The 17,345-nt window shown below is 51.9% G+C and overlaps 2 protein-coding genes across 8 annotated transcripts in view; one reads left to right on the forward strand and one right to left on the reverse strand.

Moving 5' to 3' along the window:
* Positions 1-16,273, forward strand: part of Mapk8ip3 (mitogen-activated protein kinase 8 interacting protein 3) — a 38,047-nt gene extending 21,774 nt beyond the window's left edge. For 6 of the 7 annotated variants that reach the window (XM_029471686.2, XM_029471696.2, XM_029471690.2 and 3 more), the window contains 26 exons: positions 252-354; positions 1,007-1,125; positions 4,563-4,574; positions 5,297-5,314; positions 6,351-6,408; positions 6,776-6,928; positions 7,490-7,571; positions 8,414-8,544; positions 8,749-8,805; positions 8,893-9,063; positions 9,666-9,792; positions 10,335-10,430; positions 10,557-10,715; positions 11,276-11,441; positions 12,010-12,192; positions 12,279-12,468; positions 12,583-12,702; positions 12,789-12,869; positions 12,953-13,020; positions 13,162-13,310; positions 13,475-13,646; positions 13,859-13,972; positions 14,094-14,132; positions 14,232-14,411; positions 14,514-14,663; positions 14,739-16,273. In XM_029471686.2, the coding sequence (XP_029327546.1) occupies positions 252-354; positions 1,007-1,125; positions 4,563-4,574; positions 5,297-5,314; positions 6,351-6,408; positions 6,776-6,928; positions 7,490-7,571; positions 8,414-8,544; positions 8,749-8,805; positions 8,893-9,063; positions 9,666-9,792; positions 10,335-10,430; positions 10,557-10,715; positions 11,276-11,441; positions 12,010-12,192; positions 12,279-12,468; positions 12,583-12,702; positions 12,789-12,869; positions 12,953-13,020; positions 13,162-13,310; positions 13,475-13,646; positions 13,859-13,972; positions 14,094-14,132; positions 14,232-14,411; positions 14,514-14,663; positions 14,739-14,860 (3,020 nt within the window). In that variant the 3' untranslated portion in view covers positions 14,861-16,273. The remainder of the gene's footprint in view (positions 1-251; positions 355-1,006; positions 1,126-4,562; positions 4,575-5,296; positions 5,315-6,350; positions 6,409-6,775; positions 6,929-7,489; positions 7,572-8,413; positions 8,545-8,748; positions 8,806-8,892; positions 9,064-9,665; positions 9,793-10,334; positions 10,431-10,556; positions 10,716-11,275; positions 11,442-12,009; positions 12,193-12,278; positions 12,469-12,582; positions 12,703-12,788; positions 12,870-12,952; positions 13,021-13,161; positions 13,311-13,474; positions 13,647-13,858; positions 13,973-14,093; positions 14,133-14,231; positions 14,412-14,513; positions 14,664-14,738) is intronic. The other variant, XM_029471693.2, reaches the window with a different exon arrangement.
* A 10-nt stretch (positions 16,274-16,283) lies between these two features.
* Nme3 (NME/NM23 nucleoside diphosphate kinase 3) lies at positions 16,284-17,321 on the reverse strand. Its single transcript, XM_021149372.3, has 5 exons — positions 17,234-17,321; positions 17,035-17,165; positions 16,840-16,941; positions 16,653-16,765; positions 16,284-16,580 (listed from the first exon to the last, which is right to left on the reverse strand). Exons 1-5 carry the CDS (start codon positions 17,277-17,279, stop codon positions 16,463-16,465), a joined length of 510 nt encoding a protein of 169 aa, XP_021005031.1. The 5' UTR covers positions 17,280-17,321; the 3' UTR covers positions 16,284-16,462.
* Between the last annotated feature and the right edge of the window lie 24 nt (positions 17,322-17,345).

Below are 17,345 nucleotides of genomic sequence, written 5' to 3' on the forward strand. Positions count from 1 at the left end.
ACTTACACAGGGCCACAGGGAGTGGGATCTCCCCTCAGCAGTGCATACCTATTTGTTATAGGCCTTCCTCCCTAGACTCCCATAGTACTGGAGTCTCCATCCACCTGGCCAATATGGAGAGAACTCTTTTGACAGTCATATCTGGTGGAAGCTAGTGTGGAGTCTATAGATGCAGGCCCTGGGAAGCCTTTGTGAATAGGGCAGGTTTTCAGGCTGTCTGCTGACACCAGGTTTCCTGTGTTCTGTACTAGGCATGGGCAGCAGTGACGAGTGGTCCGATGTTCAGGACATTATCGACTCCACCCCAGAGCTGGATGTGTGTCCTGAAACCCGTCTGGACCGCACAGGAAGCAGGTGCTCATTCAGCCAAGCTCTGGATGAGGGGTTCAGTGTGCTTTGTGCAGGGGGTGTATCACTGTCATACCCCAGCCATGTCTGTACCCACATTGCAGGGTTGTCACTGAACAGCTCCCTATCCCTGTGAAAAAATACCTGAAATCATCCATTAAAAAGTAAGATTAGCTAGACAGTAGTGACTCGAGCCTTTAATCACAGCTCTCGGGAGACAGAGGCAGGCGGTCTCTGAGTTCAAGACTACACAGAGAAACCCTGTCTCAAAAAACCTAAATAAATAAATATAAACAAATAGTAATGATAAAGAGGGGGGGTGGTTTCGACTCACAACTCTAGAAGTTTCAAGGCTTTAGCCTTTGGGCATGTGTTAACATGGAATATCATGAAGGAAGCAGATGGTGAGAGGATTGCTTACTTCATGGAGTTCCAGAACTGAGAAAGGGCTCGGGGCCTACTAGTACCTCTAAATGCATACCCTCTGCAACCTCCTTTCTCCCACTTAGGCCCACTTCCTAAAGTTGTACCATATGCTTTTAGTATCGGGGCTTTTGGAGACATTTCAGTTGCAGACCTCAACACAAGCCTGGAGGGCTGCTGTCGGGTAGGACAGCAGTGCTGTTCCTAACTGCTCTTTATGTATGCATGCCAACAGCCCAACCCAGGGAATTGTAAACAAAGCTTTTGGAATCAACACTGACTCCTTGTATCACGAACTCTCTACGGCGGGATCTGAGGTCATCGGGGATGTGGATGAGGGAGCTGATCTCCTAGGTAAGCACAACCCATGACTCTTGGACACTTGGACTCTGTGGTCTTTTTATTTAATTAGTTGTGATGAAGGAGAGGTTTTATGCTCCTTTGGGCCAAGGACTTTGATTTCATAGTATTACTAAAGTAAATTCTTCCTTTTTTGAACTTTCCCTAAAGTTTCCAGTTTACATTTTTAAATTTATTCACAGAGATACACTGCTAGCACTTGGTATCCACTGGGTGTCCCTTGTGGGCAGCTAAGTGCTAGAAGTAGGGCTCACACAGTGCTCTGGGAAAAGCTCTGGATTTTGAGCTGGTTCTAGCATACACCTATGGCAGCCATTCCTGGGTTTCTCCAGGGCCACAGCTCTACTTGCTGAGGAAAGGGTCAGGCTTCTCCCACAAGCCTCCATATTCAGTCATAAGCAGAATGCTGTAGTACTCTACTACTTCTTCTCATTGGTCCACAGGTCAAGTAGGGCAAGATCATCATCAAGTAAGTGAAGGGTGGGCAGGTTCAGATACACAGGAGCACAGGATGGCCTGTGAGGTGCCTTTAGTGTCTAGGTTATGAGTTTATGTGGCTGACACCACCGCTGCAGACAGGCAGTGATGGAGTATGTTCTGGGGAAATGAACATTAGAGTCATATTCTGGCACAACAAAGATGAATCCCTCTCTGTGTGTTGCTTTGCTATCATTTCTGTGGAACAGTGACCACCCTGAGCTAAGGTTACCATGAGACCCAGTCTTGGTAGCAGGTGTTCTAGGGCCCTTTTTTTTTTTTTTTTTTTTGGTGTGTGTGTGTGTGTGTGTGTGTGTGTGTGTGTGTGTGTGTGTGTGTGTGTATGTAAATAGGAAGTCAGATGGCCATAAGGAACTCAGGCAGGACCCACTACTATACAATCTGTGAATACAGTGACAAGTGACTTATTGTGGTGACCAAGTTCTGGAGCCATGAGCTGGGGTCTGTCTCCTCTGCTTAGATAGATGCCCACCTAAGGGCCCTGCTGCACTGTGGCCACAGCCACTCATGTGGTTGTAAAGATGATACGGCACAGACAGCAGGATACAGTGAGGAAGCACACCTGAGCAACCTGTGTAGATGTAGACATGAACACCTCATGGGCAGGAGAGAGAGAGAGAGAGAGAGATGCTGTATCCTCACAAGCACAGTCTTAAGTCAGGAGTGATCATGAGCTACAATTACAGTGGTGAGCCCCCTTCCCAGAAGACTTGGTTTTCAGCTTCACGTATCTCGAGAAGCTGTGACGGAAGTAAGAGGCATCTGCCCTTCACACAATGTATATATCAAACATTAGACACCAGCAAGAGCAGCATACGCTGTTTTAAGAAGCTCAGCTACAAAAGAGAGAGAAGTGGTGGAGAGAGCCTGGGAGGAGAGGGAGACGGGGAGGGCCAGCTACGGTGGGATGTGAAAGAACTAGGTAAGTGAATAAATTGCCAGTTATTGCACCCATGTAAGGCTTCAGAAATACTGAGGAAAACACACATTACAGAGTGGATGTTTTAGGAGTAGCAAGTATCATGCCTACCTCTGCCTGCACTGTCTGCTGGGAATGTCAGAGCACGCACCGGTGCTAAGGCAGTGTTCCCATGTTCAAGTAAGGAAGCGGATCCTCAAGAGAATCAAGCAGCTCCCTTGCTTGGGAGAATACAGACTGTGACATACAGATCCAACCTGTGTCACTAGGCAGTAGTTCACAGTAGACTGCTCCATGGAGTAACCAGTTCTAGATGTCTAGAGAAGACCTCCTTGAGAAGGAGGCACACTTGTGTACAAGGCTGATAAGTCAGAGCTGTCTGCACAAAAATGAGCTTCAGTCTATAGTGTAATAGGATGGTTGCTTGGTCGGTTTGTTTGTTTGTTTTTCGAGACAGGGTTTCTCTGTATAGTCCTGGCTGTCCTGGAACTCACTCTGTAGACCAGGCTGGCCTCGAACTCAGAGATCTGCTTGCCTCTGCCTCCCGAGGGCTGGGATTAAAGGCGTGCGCCACCACACCCGGCTTGGTTGCTTGATCTTAGAAAATAGAAATTAATTCTAGGTTGATCCAATATTTAAACAAAATTACAAGGGGAATGGAGCTGAGGAAGAATATTAAAGGATATTCCCATAAGCTGGGTCTCTACATTACCAAAACCATCAAAGAAAAATCCATACACATGACTGTGATAATTAATGAGTATGTGTGTGCTCTTAGTGTGTAGTTCAGTAGTAGAATTGTGCTTAGCAGAAGTCAGTTTGATCCCCAGAACTCAGAACCAAAGAAAAAGACAAGTATGTATGTGGGTGTTCTTTACCATTGAAGCAAATTGAGTACAATAGAAACCCAGCAAAGGATAAAGTAGAAAAGCGCAGATGCTACCTCCAACACATAAGAACCACTCAGCTTCATGGCTCATGAGGAGTGAGTGTGAAATGAGGCATCAGGCTGGCGTGCCTGCCCCCTCTGTGGAGCTCTGCAAGGGTCTCGGGTGGTCTGTAGAATAGGGGTAGATGGTGATGAGCAGTTACATACAGCACCCAAGGTGTTTAGAGTCCTGGTTACCAAGCTAGCTGCCTGGGAGGACGGATAGGATGCGTGCTCTCCAGAGGTGTGAGCAGAGGGGCGGGAGCTGCTCTGAGCTGTTGCTCTGCTTTACGAGGCTTTCCATGACAAACATTATTTTCTTATTTAAATCAAACGGGTTCTCATGCTGCTCTTCTTCCTGGGAAGCATACAGGCAAAACGGAATTCTTTCCTCTAACTTACTGGAGACAAAGTGTTTCCTTACTTTAGTCCCATTTTTTTCCCTAGCAGTCTGTACTAAAGAGGCCTATACCCAGTGAGATCTGTTCATAGCCCTCCATGTCCCCAGCCCCCACTACCTTTTGATTTATTTCTCTTCAGAGTAGAGTCCTTATTCCCTTCTTATTGTCTCCGTGTCCCTCACTCAGGTTATGTCCTCCTTCCCTGGACTCCCGTAAGTGCTGGGATGAACAAGAGACCCCTGAACCCATCTCCAGGTGCATATCTGTGACACGTTAGGGCCTCTTTGTATGCACTGCCATCATAGCTAGTTCACTCTGGAGGGCCTCCTTGGTATCGTTTGCTCACCAACACACACACACCCTTCTTTTTACAGGAATTGTTGAGGTCTGTTGGGCACAAGCCTACCACTGAGTGCTACAGATGTCTGTCAGAGCTTAACAAAAACTGGGTACTCTAGGACCCTTGGAGAGGAAGGAAGGGGCTCTCCCTTTAAGGTTATTGTATCCATGGGATGTGATGTATCCTGGACCTGCTGACGTGTTTTGGTTTTTGTGACCATCAACATAAGAATGGCTGAATCATTGTTGCTTATTTTTTTTTAATAATAATTTATTTGTTGGTTCCAGTCACTGATTGATCTTTGTTGCTTCCTTTCCTGTCTCTGCTTCACTGGACCTGGCCCAGGGGAGTTTTCAGGTGTGTATCTCTCCTATCTGTCTCCATGTGGTCCCCTCTTTCTACTATGGAAAGCAACTGAAGCAGGGAGTGGGACTCTTCCCTGCTGCTGACCATCACCAAGGGCTGTTCATTCTGACCACTGATTTCTGTCTAGCTGCTCTGGGCCACTTAACCCCTATAGCCATGTGCTTTGCTCCCAAGCTGCTACTGCCAAAAATGCCCAGATGGGATTGCTCCACTGACCACTGTCAGGCTCTTAATATATGACCCCCATCTTCAAGCCTAAAAAGGCCCCTGAGGGCCATTTCTGAAGGATCTACAGAGCCATGAGGAACATAAGACAGCACACCCCAGAAGTTAAAAGTGCCTTGAGGCCCCTGTCAGTTGTAGTCCACCTGGGTAGCCAGGCTGAACTGCTGTGCACAGAAGGCCTTGAGGCCCACCTCTGCCCGTATAATTATGGCACTTTAGTGTGTTCAATGGCAGCCAAGCCCCTGGGCACAGCTTCTCGTTGTGTGATTTCCTCTGACTGCGCTGTCGCCCACAGATAAAATTTCACAGGAATCTCTGGCTTTATCCCACCTTCTGCCCTTCTGTCCCCTCTGTTGCCAACTCTAACCCAACCAGAAGTGGCCCCCAATAGTCCCTACTTTGCTGTCTACATAGGCTTAACACGCTTCTTTTCTCTCCCTCCTCCTGCCCCGTTGCCCGTCTCCTGTGGGACTGGGATGCTCCCGTAGTGCGCGATGATTTTTTTGGTAAGGCCAAGGCCCTGCTTAAGTGTCTGTTTTTCCTCTTTCTGGCCTCTTCTCTCTATCCAACATCTTCTCATGCTTCATGAGCCCTTTGCTTTGTGGGCCAGTGGCAGTGAGTGGGGCTTCAGGGTTTCCAGGTACCTCAGGCCTAGGGTGAGGTGCCATCTTTCCATTCTGTTTCAGCTGGGGTGGGAGGTGGCCTTTCCTCCAAGCTGCTGGTCACCATGGATAAACCACTGTTAGTCGCTGAGAGAATCCACAGGCCCAGTACAGACCACACACCTGGTGTTCCGTCTTAGCTCACCAGGGAAAAGCAGGTCCTTGTTTGAAGCAAAGGAGGTCAAAGTGGGCATCAGGATGAACTGTGCCTTGGCTGTTTCAGGCAAAAATACAGATGAAGGCTACCCTGAGGATTCAATTTTGTACTTCGGAGATTATAAGAGAGAACTTAGTCTTTGCAGAGGGTCTGGTCAGTTCCCCATGAAAAGCTCCTGTCCTCACATCCACTCCCTCTACATACTTCCTGATCACACTCCAAGACCAGGTCCTACCAAACCCATTTGTAACCTCATGGTGGGCTGCAACTGCAATAACTCATCCTTGGGGCAAAGGTTCTCTCTGTGTCATCTCTGTCCTTTGTCACAGTGCCAGGATGGCATTGAAAGGCCTTGGCTCACCGTGAGGAAACCATAGAGCAGGAGTAAGGACATTGTTAAGGGTAGGGAGTGAAGTGGCTTCACAGGGCCTACTCCAGGGCCTGCTAGAAGGCTAAAATCTGTTGGAATTGAAAGGAATATTCTAGGCCTCTGAATGTGAACCCAGGGAAACACAGGGCTTCAATGAGACCAGGGACCTCTCCCAGTCTGACTGCCTCTCCTTTTGCAGCCAAGTATCCTGCAGGTGGGAGTACCAGACCCTCATCCCTTCCCATCTCAAGGCACAGGGCCAGGAAGGTTGCTACTCTCTGGCAAAGGCAGGTTCAATAGAACACAGTCCACTTAGAGAGGCTAAAGGGAAACTTCCCTACCTTTCGTTTCAGGAATGGGCAAAGAAGTGGGGAACCTGCTGCTGGAGAACTCACAGCTTCTAGAGACAAAGTAAGTGTCCTCTGTACCAGCAGGGCCCAACCCAGGCTTGGATGGCCCCTAAAACATGACTGTTACTATTGCTTGTAGTAGGAACCCATAGGACTCCTGAGTGGTTCCTCCAAAAGGAACCTTCCACCAGCATGACTACTCCATTCAATGCCCAGGTTAAACAGGCGTTCCCATTCTCGGCCAGGATGTACCTGCCAGGGTGTGTCTCGGGCCTGTACTCTTCATATTCAGAAGACAGACACAGAAGTACAAGTTTGAAGTTAGCTACGTAGCAAAGCTCTGTCTCACAATAAAACAAATAGAAGTCCTTGTCAAAAAAGTATGCACATTGGCTCTCGTTAAGCCCTCATCTTTCTTCCCTTTAAAGAAATGCTTTAAATGTAGTGAAGAATGACCTCATTGCTAAGGTTGACCAACTGTCAGGAGAACAGGAGGTGCTGAAGGGTGAGCTGGAAGCAGCCAAGCAAGCCAAAGTCAAGCTGGAGAACCGAATCAAAGAGCTTGAAGAAGAACTGAAGAGGTAAGAACACCAGAGACTTGGGCTTTGCACTGGGTGTCCAACCTGCCACCTCACTTCTCTGTCTTTAAGAAAGCCAGCCTCTACTTCTGACATCTAAGAGCCCCTGTTTCCCCTAGTAGCCAGCCACTAGGTAGGTCCGTTGTCTGACCGCCCTCTTGTCTCCTCTCAAGTCCTCTGTGCCCTTGCCAGGTACAGGGTCCTGCTTTATCTGTCCTTCTGGGAATGGTGGTGCCTCCTCAGCTACAGCTCTCACCCCATTGTTCACTCAGGAGTGCTGGGCTGATCAGGTACCTCTGATTACTTGAGCATCCCATACCTCTGCTCCTCAGCCCTCTGATCAGCCAAGGTCAAAGCCACAAGGTCTGATTCTAGCCCCTCTGAGATGGGAGGGGCAGTGTAGGGAAGGCCTGTGGAAACTGCCTGCTTGGACTTGCCTACCCACCAGGATAGCCCTCTTAGGCTTGGATCACCCTCATTTTGGTTAGAGCAGCCAAATGTCTGGGCTGTGAAGCACATTTGGCAGGGCTCTTACCCTGCCTGTTTTTCCCCCAAATCCTATAGAGTCAAGTCAGAGGCAGTAACTGCCCGCCGTGAGCCCAGAGAAGAGGTGGAGGATGTAAGCAGCTATCTCTGTACAGAATTGGTATATCCACTATTAACCTGTGGGCATGGGTGGGCTGGCATGGCGGGGCTTCCTAGACTTGCTTATTCTTCTGGGCCCTCCTTACCTTTCACTTGTGACCTCTAAAGCTACTGCATGTTCTCCCATTCCATCAAGTGACTTAACGGCATCAGACCACTCCTTTGGCAGATCCTTCCTCCCCCCACCCCCCACCCCCCACCTCCCAAACTGAGGAAGGGTCACATTTGTTCCCCTTCTTACTGATGCCTTCTGCAGTCCCAGCAGGGGTATTTTGTTACCAAAGAGGCTGCAGAAGCAGCACCAGATGTTACTGGTATGCACCTGCAGCCTGGGCAGTGCAGCCAAACCCTGAGCCTGCACTTCCTCTCACTTCCCAAAATGAGGTCTGGGCAGCACAGTTTGTCCCTCTGTACCAGAATAACTTAGAACATACTGGGTCCTTTGTGACAGCAGCAATCTGTTCAGTCCCTGGGACATAGTGTAGAGATTCCATAGTGTAGGATAGTCTAGCAGAGGTGGGAATGTGGATTGTGGCTTTCAGGCCTCCACCTTCTTTACTGTACATTGGCAGAAGCAGATTCCAGGTAGGTGAGGCCAGTGAGGCCGTGTGCACCCGTGCCCTGTGCACTTTCTCCCAACTCCCTTAAGCTCATTCTGTTCAGGCTTTGGAGAGAAGAGTGGCAAACCCCACGTGGGCTCCCCTGACACTCTAACCTGCCATTCCACCATCATTTGTCTCAACTATATCCCCACCTAGGTGGTAGACACCTCAGAAGGAAGCCACGTATGCTTGACTGTCCTCCTGTTTCTCATTGGAGGAACCACATTTCCCCCCTCTGCAGGACAAAATCCCCATGGCCCAGCGCCGACGCTTCACAAGGGTGGAGATGGCCCGAGTGCTCATGGAACGCAACCAGTACAAGGAACGCCTCATGGAGCTGCAGGAGGCTGTGAGGTGGACGGAGATGATCAGGTGTGCCCCTCTGCATTTCCTCTGACAGTTCTGAGCAAGTTCATGGCTCTGATTAGATCTATTTTTCCTGAGCTGGGGTTGTAGAATTTTAGCAGGCCTTGGGATTTGACTGCCCTCCACCACACTTCCTTTCCTCCATGTGTTGGCATGGTTTGGAGGCTCCAGGGTCACCTGGCACAGCGCCTCCTATACTCTTCCCTGCAGAGCATCAAGGGAACACCCGTCTGTCCAGGAGAAGAAGAAGTCCACCATCTGGCAGTTGTGAGTATGGTGCTCTATGGAAGGAGAGGCTTTCATCAGCCTGCTACTGTTCCACACTTGGCTCACTTATCTGTGTTTCCATGGCAGCTTTAGTCGCCTCTTCAGCTCCTCATCTAGCCCCCCTCCGGCCAAACGATCCTACCCATCTGTGAACATTCACTACAAGTCACCCACTGCGGCTGGCTTTAGCCAGCGTCGCAGCCATGCTTTGTGCCAGATCTCAGCTGGCAGCCGACCTCTGGAGTTCTTCCCTGATGAGTAAGTATCCCTAGCCCCAAGTGTCCTGAGTCTGTCCACTCTAGGCTTGAAGTTGGAGCAGACTTTTCATATACTGTACTGCGGGACAGAGGTTATCACGAGCAGGAAGGATGGCACCTTCTCTCTAGGTCCACTACCCACAGCAAAAACTAGTCCTCAGGTTCTGTCTGAATGCCTTTTAGCAGGGACTGCAGTTCCAAGAAACCATTCTCTTAGAGTTTGAAGACTGTGCTGGGTCCCACCATACTCTTCCCTCCTGTGTCTGACCTTAGGGTCTGAGCACTGCCCCAAACACTTAGTTAAGCTTCTTGGGGCCACTTTTGTGAGAACTCCTGGTATGCTCACCTAGGTTACATAGTTGCTGTCCAGCAAGAGAGCAGGCCCCAGAACATCTGGAAATGACCTCTTAAGCACTGGGTCACACCCCAGACATAATTGGGAAAAGCCACCTTCTGTCAAATAGTCCCAGAAAAGGCAAGGGTAAAATCAGGCAGGCTCTGAGGCACGGCACTCTACCAGGAAGACCACTGAGAGTCTGGGTGCCCCAGCCTCACCCAGACAGCTCACCTTGAACAGATGTAACCTGTCATTCTCTCACCCAGTGACTGCACCTCTTCTGCCCGGCGGGAGCAGAAGCGGGAGCAGTACCGCCAGGTTCGTGAACACGTGCGCAATGATGACGGGAGGCTGCAGGCCTGTGGGTGGAGCCTGCCTGCCAAGTATAAGCAGGTACTTGAGGCAGGGGGTGGTGTCTGGGTATGGAGAGGATCTTGTGAGAAGGGCACAGTGGTAGTGCAGAGCCAGGAGGCACCCATCTCCTACCTGGTGTTGGTGGATCTGTAACTCTGAGGGTATTCTAGTTTGCTTTCTGTTGCTATGATAAACACTGACCAGACCAGCCTGGGTGAAGAATGGGATTATTTGACTTAACTTCCATCATGAAGGGAAACTGAAGCAGAAATCACTGAGGAATATTATTTACTGGCTTGTTTTCCACTGCATATGCAACGTGCTTTCTTACACATCCCAGGATCACCTCCCACATACATGCCTATGGACCAGTCTGATGGAGGCAGTTCCTCAGTTGACGTTCCCTCTTCCCAGGTGGTTCTAGCTTATGTCATGTTGGCAAAAACTAACCAGCACAGAGGGCCAGCAGAGCCAGACCCAATGCACTGTGTACCAAAAGCCAACAGGCAACTAGTTGAGATTTCTGAAGGCTAAAGTATCTTCCTCGACCTCATACCACAGAACTTTCCACTCTGTTGCAGCTGAGCCCCAATGGAGGCCAGGAAGACACCCGGATGAAAAATGTGCCTGTCCCTGTGTACTGCCGCCCTCTGGTGGAGAAGGACCCTTCAACAAAGGTGAGCACCAAGGACCCTGCTCAGAGGCCCCCAAGGAAACCCTGGACAAAGGGTAGTCTCTACTGTAGCCCCTGGGAGGCCCCAGAGAAGCTGATGCACTGAGACCTCACAGCCCTGTCCCCGCAGCTGTGGTGTGCTGCTGGTGTCAATCTGAGTGGGTGGAAGCCACATGAAGAGGACTCTAGCAATGGACCCAAGCCTGTACCAGGTCGAGACCCTCTGACCTGCGACCGGGAAGGAGAAGGCGAACCCAAGAGCACACACCCGTCACCTGAGAAGAAGAAGGTCAGTATGCTGGTCAAGAGTGTGGCTTTATCCTACATAAAGTCTCTAGATAGTTTCCTGCAGGTTCTGGCAGTAAGTGACCGCACCCTGGTGACAGTGCATCTCTTTTCCCTATCAATCTGAGACAGGAGCAGGTGCTGCAGCATCTAAGATACCACTGCTGCCTCTCTATAGTCCAGGTTTCCTCCTGGCCTGTGGAGTGATGGGACTGTCTACTGCCCTTGGTAACAGAGGGCTTGGGAGAACCAGGCATACCTTTTATCATGTAGTAAATTAGGCAGCAGGAGGACTGCTCATAGGAGAGGCCCAGTGATTTGCCATGAATCCCAGAGCACAGTCACAGCTTGATTTATAGGCCATGAGAGTTGCCTCTCCAAGTTTGTAGTTTCCTCTTAGGAATGAACTATCATGATATGGATCTGCGGGCTATAGGGGAGGATAACTATCCATTGATGCCATATTCAAAGCTAGATCTTAGGAAGTCCTGGATACTCCCTGATTCATGTTGACACCAAGTTCAGGCACCGGCTTTGATTTCCCCCTGATATGCTCTGAAACAGGCAAAGGAAACCCCTGAGGCAGACGCTACCTCCAGTCGGGTATGGATCCTCACCAGCACCCTGACAACCAGCAAGGTGGTGATCATTGATGCCAACCAGCCAGGCACAATTGTGGATCAGTTCACAGTCTGCAATGCCCACGTCCTGTGTATCTCCAGCATTCCTGGTGAGCCGGGGCTCCCACTGCCAGGTGCTGTCCAACAGCAGGCACTGCTGCCTGTGGACTGCCCTGCAAAGCTGGTGCTCGAGGCGGGTAGCTCTTCCTTTTTAGCCAGGTAGGACTGACATGTGGAATAAGTAGGAATAAGTAGGGATTGGAGACCTGCTAGGAATGTAATCCAGAAGGAAGCTCTTCAGGGTACCGGCAAAGGCCCCCTGGCTTCACCCCTCAACAGCAGCCTCATGACCTTTTAGCCCAGCCCCAGGATAGCACTAAGAGCCATACATGTCTCTGCTTTGAAACCTATTTGCTGGGATAGCCTCTACTCCTTGAAATCTATTTGCTGGGATGGCCTCTACTCCTTGGAATCTATTTGCTGGGATGGCCTCTACTCCTTGGAGTTCTTCAGGACCTTTTGTATGATAGAGCAGAGCATTACTTCTTAGTTTCTTTTTGACCTATAAGCTTGACCCTAGGCCTGAGCGTCGCAGGCATGGCTGTGTGTGACCTCCCTGCCTTCACTGAGATGGAGCTTTGTGGTGTTGGACTGATGGACTGGAAATTTTTCCCGCAGCGGCCAGTGACAGTGACTATCCCCCTGGGGAGATGTTCCTAGACAGTGATGTGAACCCTGAAGATTCGGGTGCTGATGGTGTGCTGGCTGGCATCACCCTGGTGGGGTGTGCTACCCGCTGCAATGTTCCACGTAGCAACTGTTCCTCACGAGGAGACACCCCAGTACTGGACAAGGGGCAGGGTGAGTCCTGGATCATCATCTCCCTACTCCACACTCCTCTTCTTCCACTTACCAGGCTTACCCCAGGCTTACCCCTCTCTCCGCAGGGGATGTGGCGACCACTGCCAATGGGAAGGTCAACCCGTCCCAATCCACAGAAGAAGCCACAGAAGCCACAGAGGTGCCAGACCCTGGTCCCAGCGAGTCAGAAGCAACGACAGTCCGGCCGGGGCCTCTCACAGAGCATGTCTTTACTGACCCAGCACCCACCCCATCCTCCAGCACCCAGCCTGCCAGGTAGGCTCTCCTAGGCTGGGTTAGTTGAGTGAAGAGAAGGATGGTGAGGTGAACAGGAATCAGCATATGCTTCCATGACTTACTCTGCAGCTACAGCTACCATTCTTCTTGCAGTGAGAATGGGTCAGAGTCCAATGGCACCATTGTACAGCCTCAGGTGGAGCCCAGTGGGGAGCCCTCAGCAACAACCAGTAGTGCTGCACCCACCATGTGGCTAGGAGCCCAGAATGGCTGGTAGGTAAAGCCAAAGACACAAGACATGGGATGTGCTGGGAGGGCTCACTGAACCATGTAAGCTCAGCCCACCTGCCCTCTTGCAGGCTCTATGTGCATTCAGCAGTAGCCAACTGGAAGAAGTGTCTGCACTCCATCAAGCTAAAAGACTCTGTGCTGAGCCTGGTGTATGTGTTCCCCACTGAGGGGTGGGGTTAGGGACCCAAGGGCCCAGCAACCCCATCCTGCCTCACTGACTTAACCATTCCAGGCATGTCAAAGGCCGAGTGCTGGTAGCTCTTGCAGATGGGACCCTGGCTATCTTCCATCGTGGAGAGGGTAAGGCCTAGTGGCCCTTGCAGAGACAGGACTAGGGGCTCTTGGGTCCATCCTGAGCCTAGCAATGGGTCCTCCATACCAACCCTGTGAACAGAGATAGATCCTAGCCAGACCTGAACAGGTGTCCTGGACTCTTTCTAGATGGCCAGTGGGACCTGAGCAACTACCACCTAATGGACCTGGGCCACCCACACCACTCCATCCGCTGCATGGCTGTTGTGAATGACCGAGTTTGGTGTGGCTACAAGAACAAGGTGCATGTTATCCAGCCCAAGACAATGCAGATTGAGGCAAGTGCTAGCCAATAACCTCCAGAGTAGGGTGGGGCTTTTGCTAGATTAGAGATTGGGACAGGCTGTGTGCCGTTAAGGTGGAACCTGCATGAAATCACAGCAAGCACATGTCCCTTACTTTTTCATTACCCACCCGTTGACTGGCTGCCCTTACCTCACAGAAATCATTTGATGCCCACCCAAGGCGGGAAAGCCAGGTGCGTCAGCTGGCCTGGATCGGTGATGGAGTGTGGGTCTCTATTCGCTTGGATTCTACCCTTCGGCTCTACCATGCTCACACCCACCAGCACCTGCAGGATGTGGACATTGAGCCCTATGTTAGCAAGATGCTAGGTGAGTTGGACATGGTGCCACACGCCTGTGCTCTCAGCACTTGGGAGGTGGAAGCAGGAGGCTCATCTTTAGCTCCATAAAGGGTCTGAGTCAGCCCTTGGCTATATGAGAGCTTATCTCAATATAAATTAAATAAAGATGTAATGTTAGGGGATGTGCCAAGCAAAAGCACCCATCACTGACTGCACTGACCCTCTTCCTGTCCCACCCAGGAACCGGCAAGCTGGGCTTCTCCTTCGTGCGCATCACAGCCTTACTCATTGCAGGCAACCGTCTGTGGGTGGGCACTGGCAATGGGGTTGTCATCTCCATCCCCTTGACTGAGAGTAAGTTTCCAACCCTAGAGGGCACCTCTCAAGAAAGCAGCAGTTGTGCTAGACTCCCCGAGTAAGTGTACTGGGGAGCCGCCTGTCTGGACAAGCTCACCCTTCCTTTTTTCTTCCCCAGCTGTGGTCCTGCATAGAGGCCAGCTCCTAGGGCTCCGAGGTAAGTGCTGGGTACTTGCCCACTGGTGCCCCCAGTACTCACCATCTCCAGCTGCCTACTGAAAATAATGTGGTCCAATCTTCCTGTCTGTTTTCCCAGCCAACAAGACATCCCCAACATCTGGGGAGGGGACCCGCCCAGGGGGCATCATCCATGTGTATGGGGACGACAGCAGTGACAAGGCCGCCAGTAGTTTCATCCCCTATTGCTCCATGGCACAGGCTCAGCTTTGCTTCCACGGGCACCGTGATGCTGTCAAATTCTTTGTCTCTGTGCCAGGTACACAGCTGATCTTAACCCACTTTGCCCACTGTGCTACAGTGGCATAGCTTATGACCTTTTCAGGATGCCACAGTTCTGAGATTTCTCTGCCCGTAACAGGAAATGTGCTGGCCACTCTCAATGGTAGTGTGCTAGACAGCCCATCAGAGGGCCCTGGGCCTGCTGCACCCGCTGCGGATGCTGAGGGCCAGAAGTTGAAGAATGCACTGGTGCTGAGTGGTGGTGAAGGTTACATTGACTTCCGTATCGGTAAGTAGGCGTAGACTAGAGGCTGGCCCTGGTGTGGGCATGTGGGAGTCCTCCTCATGGCTGCCAATTCTCCAGGAGACGGAGAGGATGATGAAAGTGAGGAGTGTGCCGGGGACGTGAACCAGACAAAGCCCTCATTGTCCAAGGCTGAGCGCAGCCACATCATCGTGTGGCAGGTGTCCTACACCCCTGAGTGAGACCCTGTCCTACCTGATGCCAACTGTACATAGGACCCTACCTGCCTGCCTCCCCGCCTGTTCCCTGGGGCAGCCAGGTTTGTCCATCCCCTTTTACCTCTCAACTTGCAGCTTTTGCCTGAGGTCCAGCCCCTAGCTGTTAGAGGGGTGAAGCAGGGTGTGGGGAGTGAGGCAGGAACAGATGTCTTTCCCATCAGGGAGGAGAGAGCCTCTGAGACAATCTCTCCAGCAGCCCCTGGTCTTGACCCAATATGAAGTCCCAGGGGGCCCTCAGGGCAAGGCAGGACCAAAATGACTGGGCAGCCCCTACAGGTGGCCCTGGCTCCACTCCATCCTCACCAGTCCTGGCAGGAGCAAGAGCCTCATACTGCCAGTCTTCCCCAAGTCTACTTGCTTTGCATGCAGCCCTGAGGAAGGGATTCCTGATTTCCAACCCTTTGCTCTCTCTGAGAGACCCAGGCCTAGCCACCATCCTCTGCCCAGAAGCAAGGTTAGGACTACCCTGGTTCCTGGGGCCCCAGGCAGCCTTCTCTGGGCTTCCCCGTCTCCAAACTTACATTCCCTTGGCCCCTAGCCTGGGTCTTACCTGGGAACCTGGCATGAAAGCTCAGGGCCAGCCTCCCAAGGGCAGCTGCTTCAAAAGATGACAAATACCCGTCAACCCAAGGGAGCCCAAGATTGTCCAGCCCCTCACAGACCAGTTTCCCTAGGCTCTTCCTGGACACAGATTCACCTTGGAGGAGCAAGTGCCCTGCCCCTCCCAGAAGCCCCAAGGGTAGAATTTCTCAGGCTGCCAGGGCAGGCACAGGCCTCAGGAAGAAGGGTGGCCCTGGTCTCCCCAGAGTCAGTCCTAGATGCAGGCTTAGCCTCAGGTTAATGGACGATGGTGTGCTCCAAGGGCCTGCCTCCTGCACACGTACTAAGTGCCTAGGGTTGCCGGCTGTGGCCTGCTCCCTTGGAGAGCAGCTGACAAGAGGCTTCCAGGCAGAAGCTAGAAGAGCTGAGGACCAGCCAGGATGGGCACAATTCTAAGCAAGTGTGTGGGAGCAGGTGCTGCCCTGGCTCTGGCCTTGCTCTTCAGGGGCACTGGTAAGAGTCAGTTGGCCTCTACTGCACTCTTCCCACCAGAGAAGCACAGATCCAGGGGCACTGCCCCTGAGCCTGTCTGGCCACAACAAGCTGCAGCAATGTGCAGCTGCAGGCTTCTCCCCACCACCCTGCCACCTCTCCACTGTGATGTATGTCCCTTGTCTGTTCCCACATGAGTGTGACGGGACCGGGGTTAGTTGGGAGGGTGCAACTGGAGGGAAGGGGCCAGTGCAGCTTTCCTCAGGCTTTGGCCTTGCAAGTGAACTCACATATCTGCTCTGTATGTAATAAATGTCTTCACACTACTTTTGTCTTGGAAATGCACCAGCGCACAAAGGTTTTCTGCACTTTTATTATGAAAGGCAACACGGGGTGGGATGTGGGAATGGTTGTCCCTGGACCGACTAGGTTGGGTGGACCTGCACTCACACAGCACTGTCACTGCTGCTGAGCTCTGTGAAGATCACAGAAGACCAACAACCTCCAGATTGGTAATGCTGACTGCAATAACATCTACTCATATAGCCAATGTCCGGCGCTGTCCTCCCAGCACAGAAGCTCGGCCTCACGGAACCAAAGAGCGATTTCTCTGTGAGCACTTTCCACCGAGTCGCTGCCATGAATCACATTCCTGTGCGGGAATGGCAAGTGAGCAGGGGGAGGAGAAGAATGAGGGGTGGCCAGGGAAGATGGTAAGACTTACTTGCCAACCTCCACGCAGAAATCCCCACGGATCGTACCGGGCATGGCGTCCCCTGGGTCAGTGGCCCCTATGAGGGCTCGCGAAGCATGCACGACATCCAGCCCTTGCCACACCTGTAGAGGCTACTGTAAGCAATATAAGAGCTCCCAAGGCCTTGCTCTCCCCTTGCAGGTCATCGGAAACTTACCATGGCCACCACGGGACCAGAACTCATGTATTTAACTAGTCGGCTGTAGAAGGGTTTCTCGCGCAGCTCGACATAATGCTCCCGCAGTAGCTCTTCGGAGGCCTACGGGGAGGAGTAGCGACCTATACCAGGGCCCCAACCCTAGACCGTCCCGATTCCCTTCCCGGACCCACCTGCCCCTTTGTGCGCCCACACCTGCACTAGCTTCAGTGCCACCAGCTTGAAGCCCTTCCTCTCAAAGCGACGCACGATCTCGCCCACCAGCCGCCGCTGCACGCCGTCCGGCTTCACTGCCAAGAACGTGCGCTCGTTCACGCCGCTGTAGGCTGCGGGAGTAATGGCTTCAGGCATGCCCCACCGGGCGACCCCAGCCCGGCCCCGCCCGGGTGCTCACCTGAGGGGAAGAGGTTAGCGAAGATGGTCAGCACCAGACAGATCATGGCGGCGGATGGGGCGGGCCAAGCGGCAAGGGGGCGGGGCCTCCCTTAAAGGACCTCTCGGCGCGG

This window comes from Mus caroli, unplaced genomic scaffold, assembly GCF_978045245.1.
Source record: "Mus caroli unplaced genomic scaffold, Mus_caroli_1 scaffold_18, whole genome shotgun sequence".
Classification (NCBI taxonomy): Eukaryota; Metazoa; Chordata; class Mammalia; order Rodentia; family Muridae; genus Mus; species Mus caroli.

Bases quoted from the DNA above. Each gene is read 5' to 3' on its own strand.
- Nme3 (XM_021149372.3), bottom strand. From the start codon at position 17,279: ATGATCTGTCTGGTGCTGACCATCTTCGCTAACCTCTTCCCCTCAG. The intron at 16,942-17,034 runs GTGTGGGCGCAC...TCCTCCCCGTAG, and splicing joins TGGCACTGAAGCTAGTGCAG to GCCTCCGAAGAGCTACTGCG. The intron at 16,766-16,839 runs GTAAGTTTCCGA...TAGCCTCTACAG, and splicing joins CTGGTCCCGTGGTGGCCATG to GTGTGGCAAGGGCTGGATGT.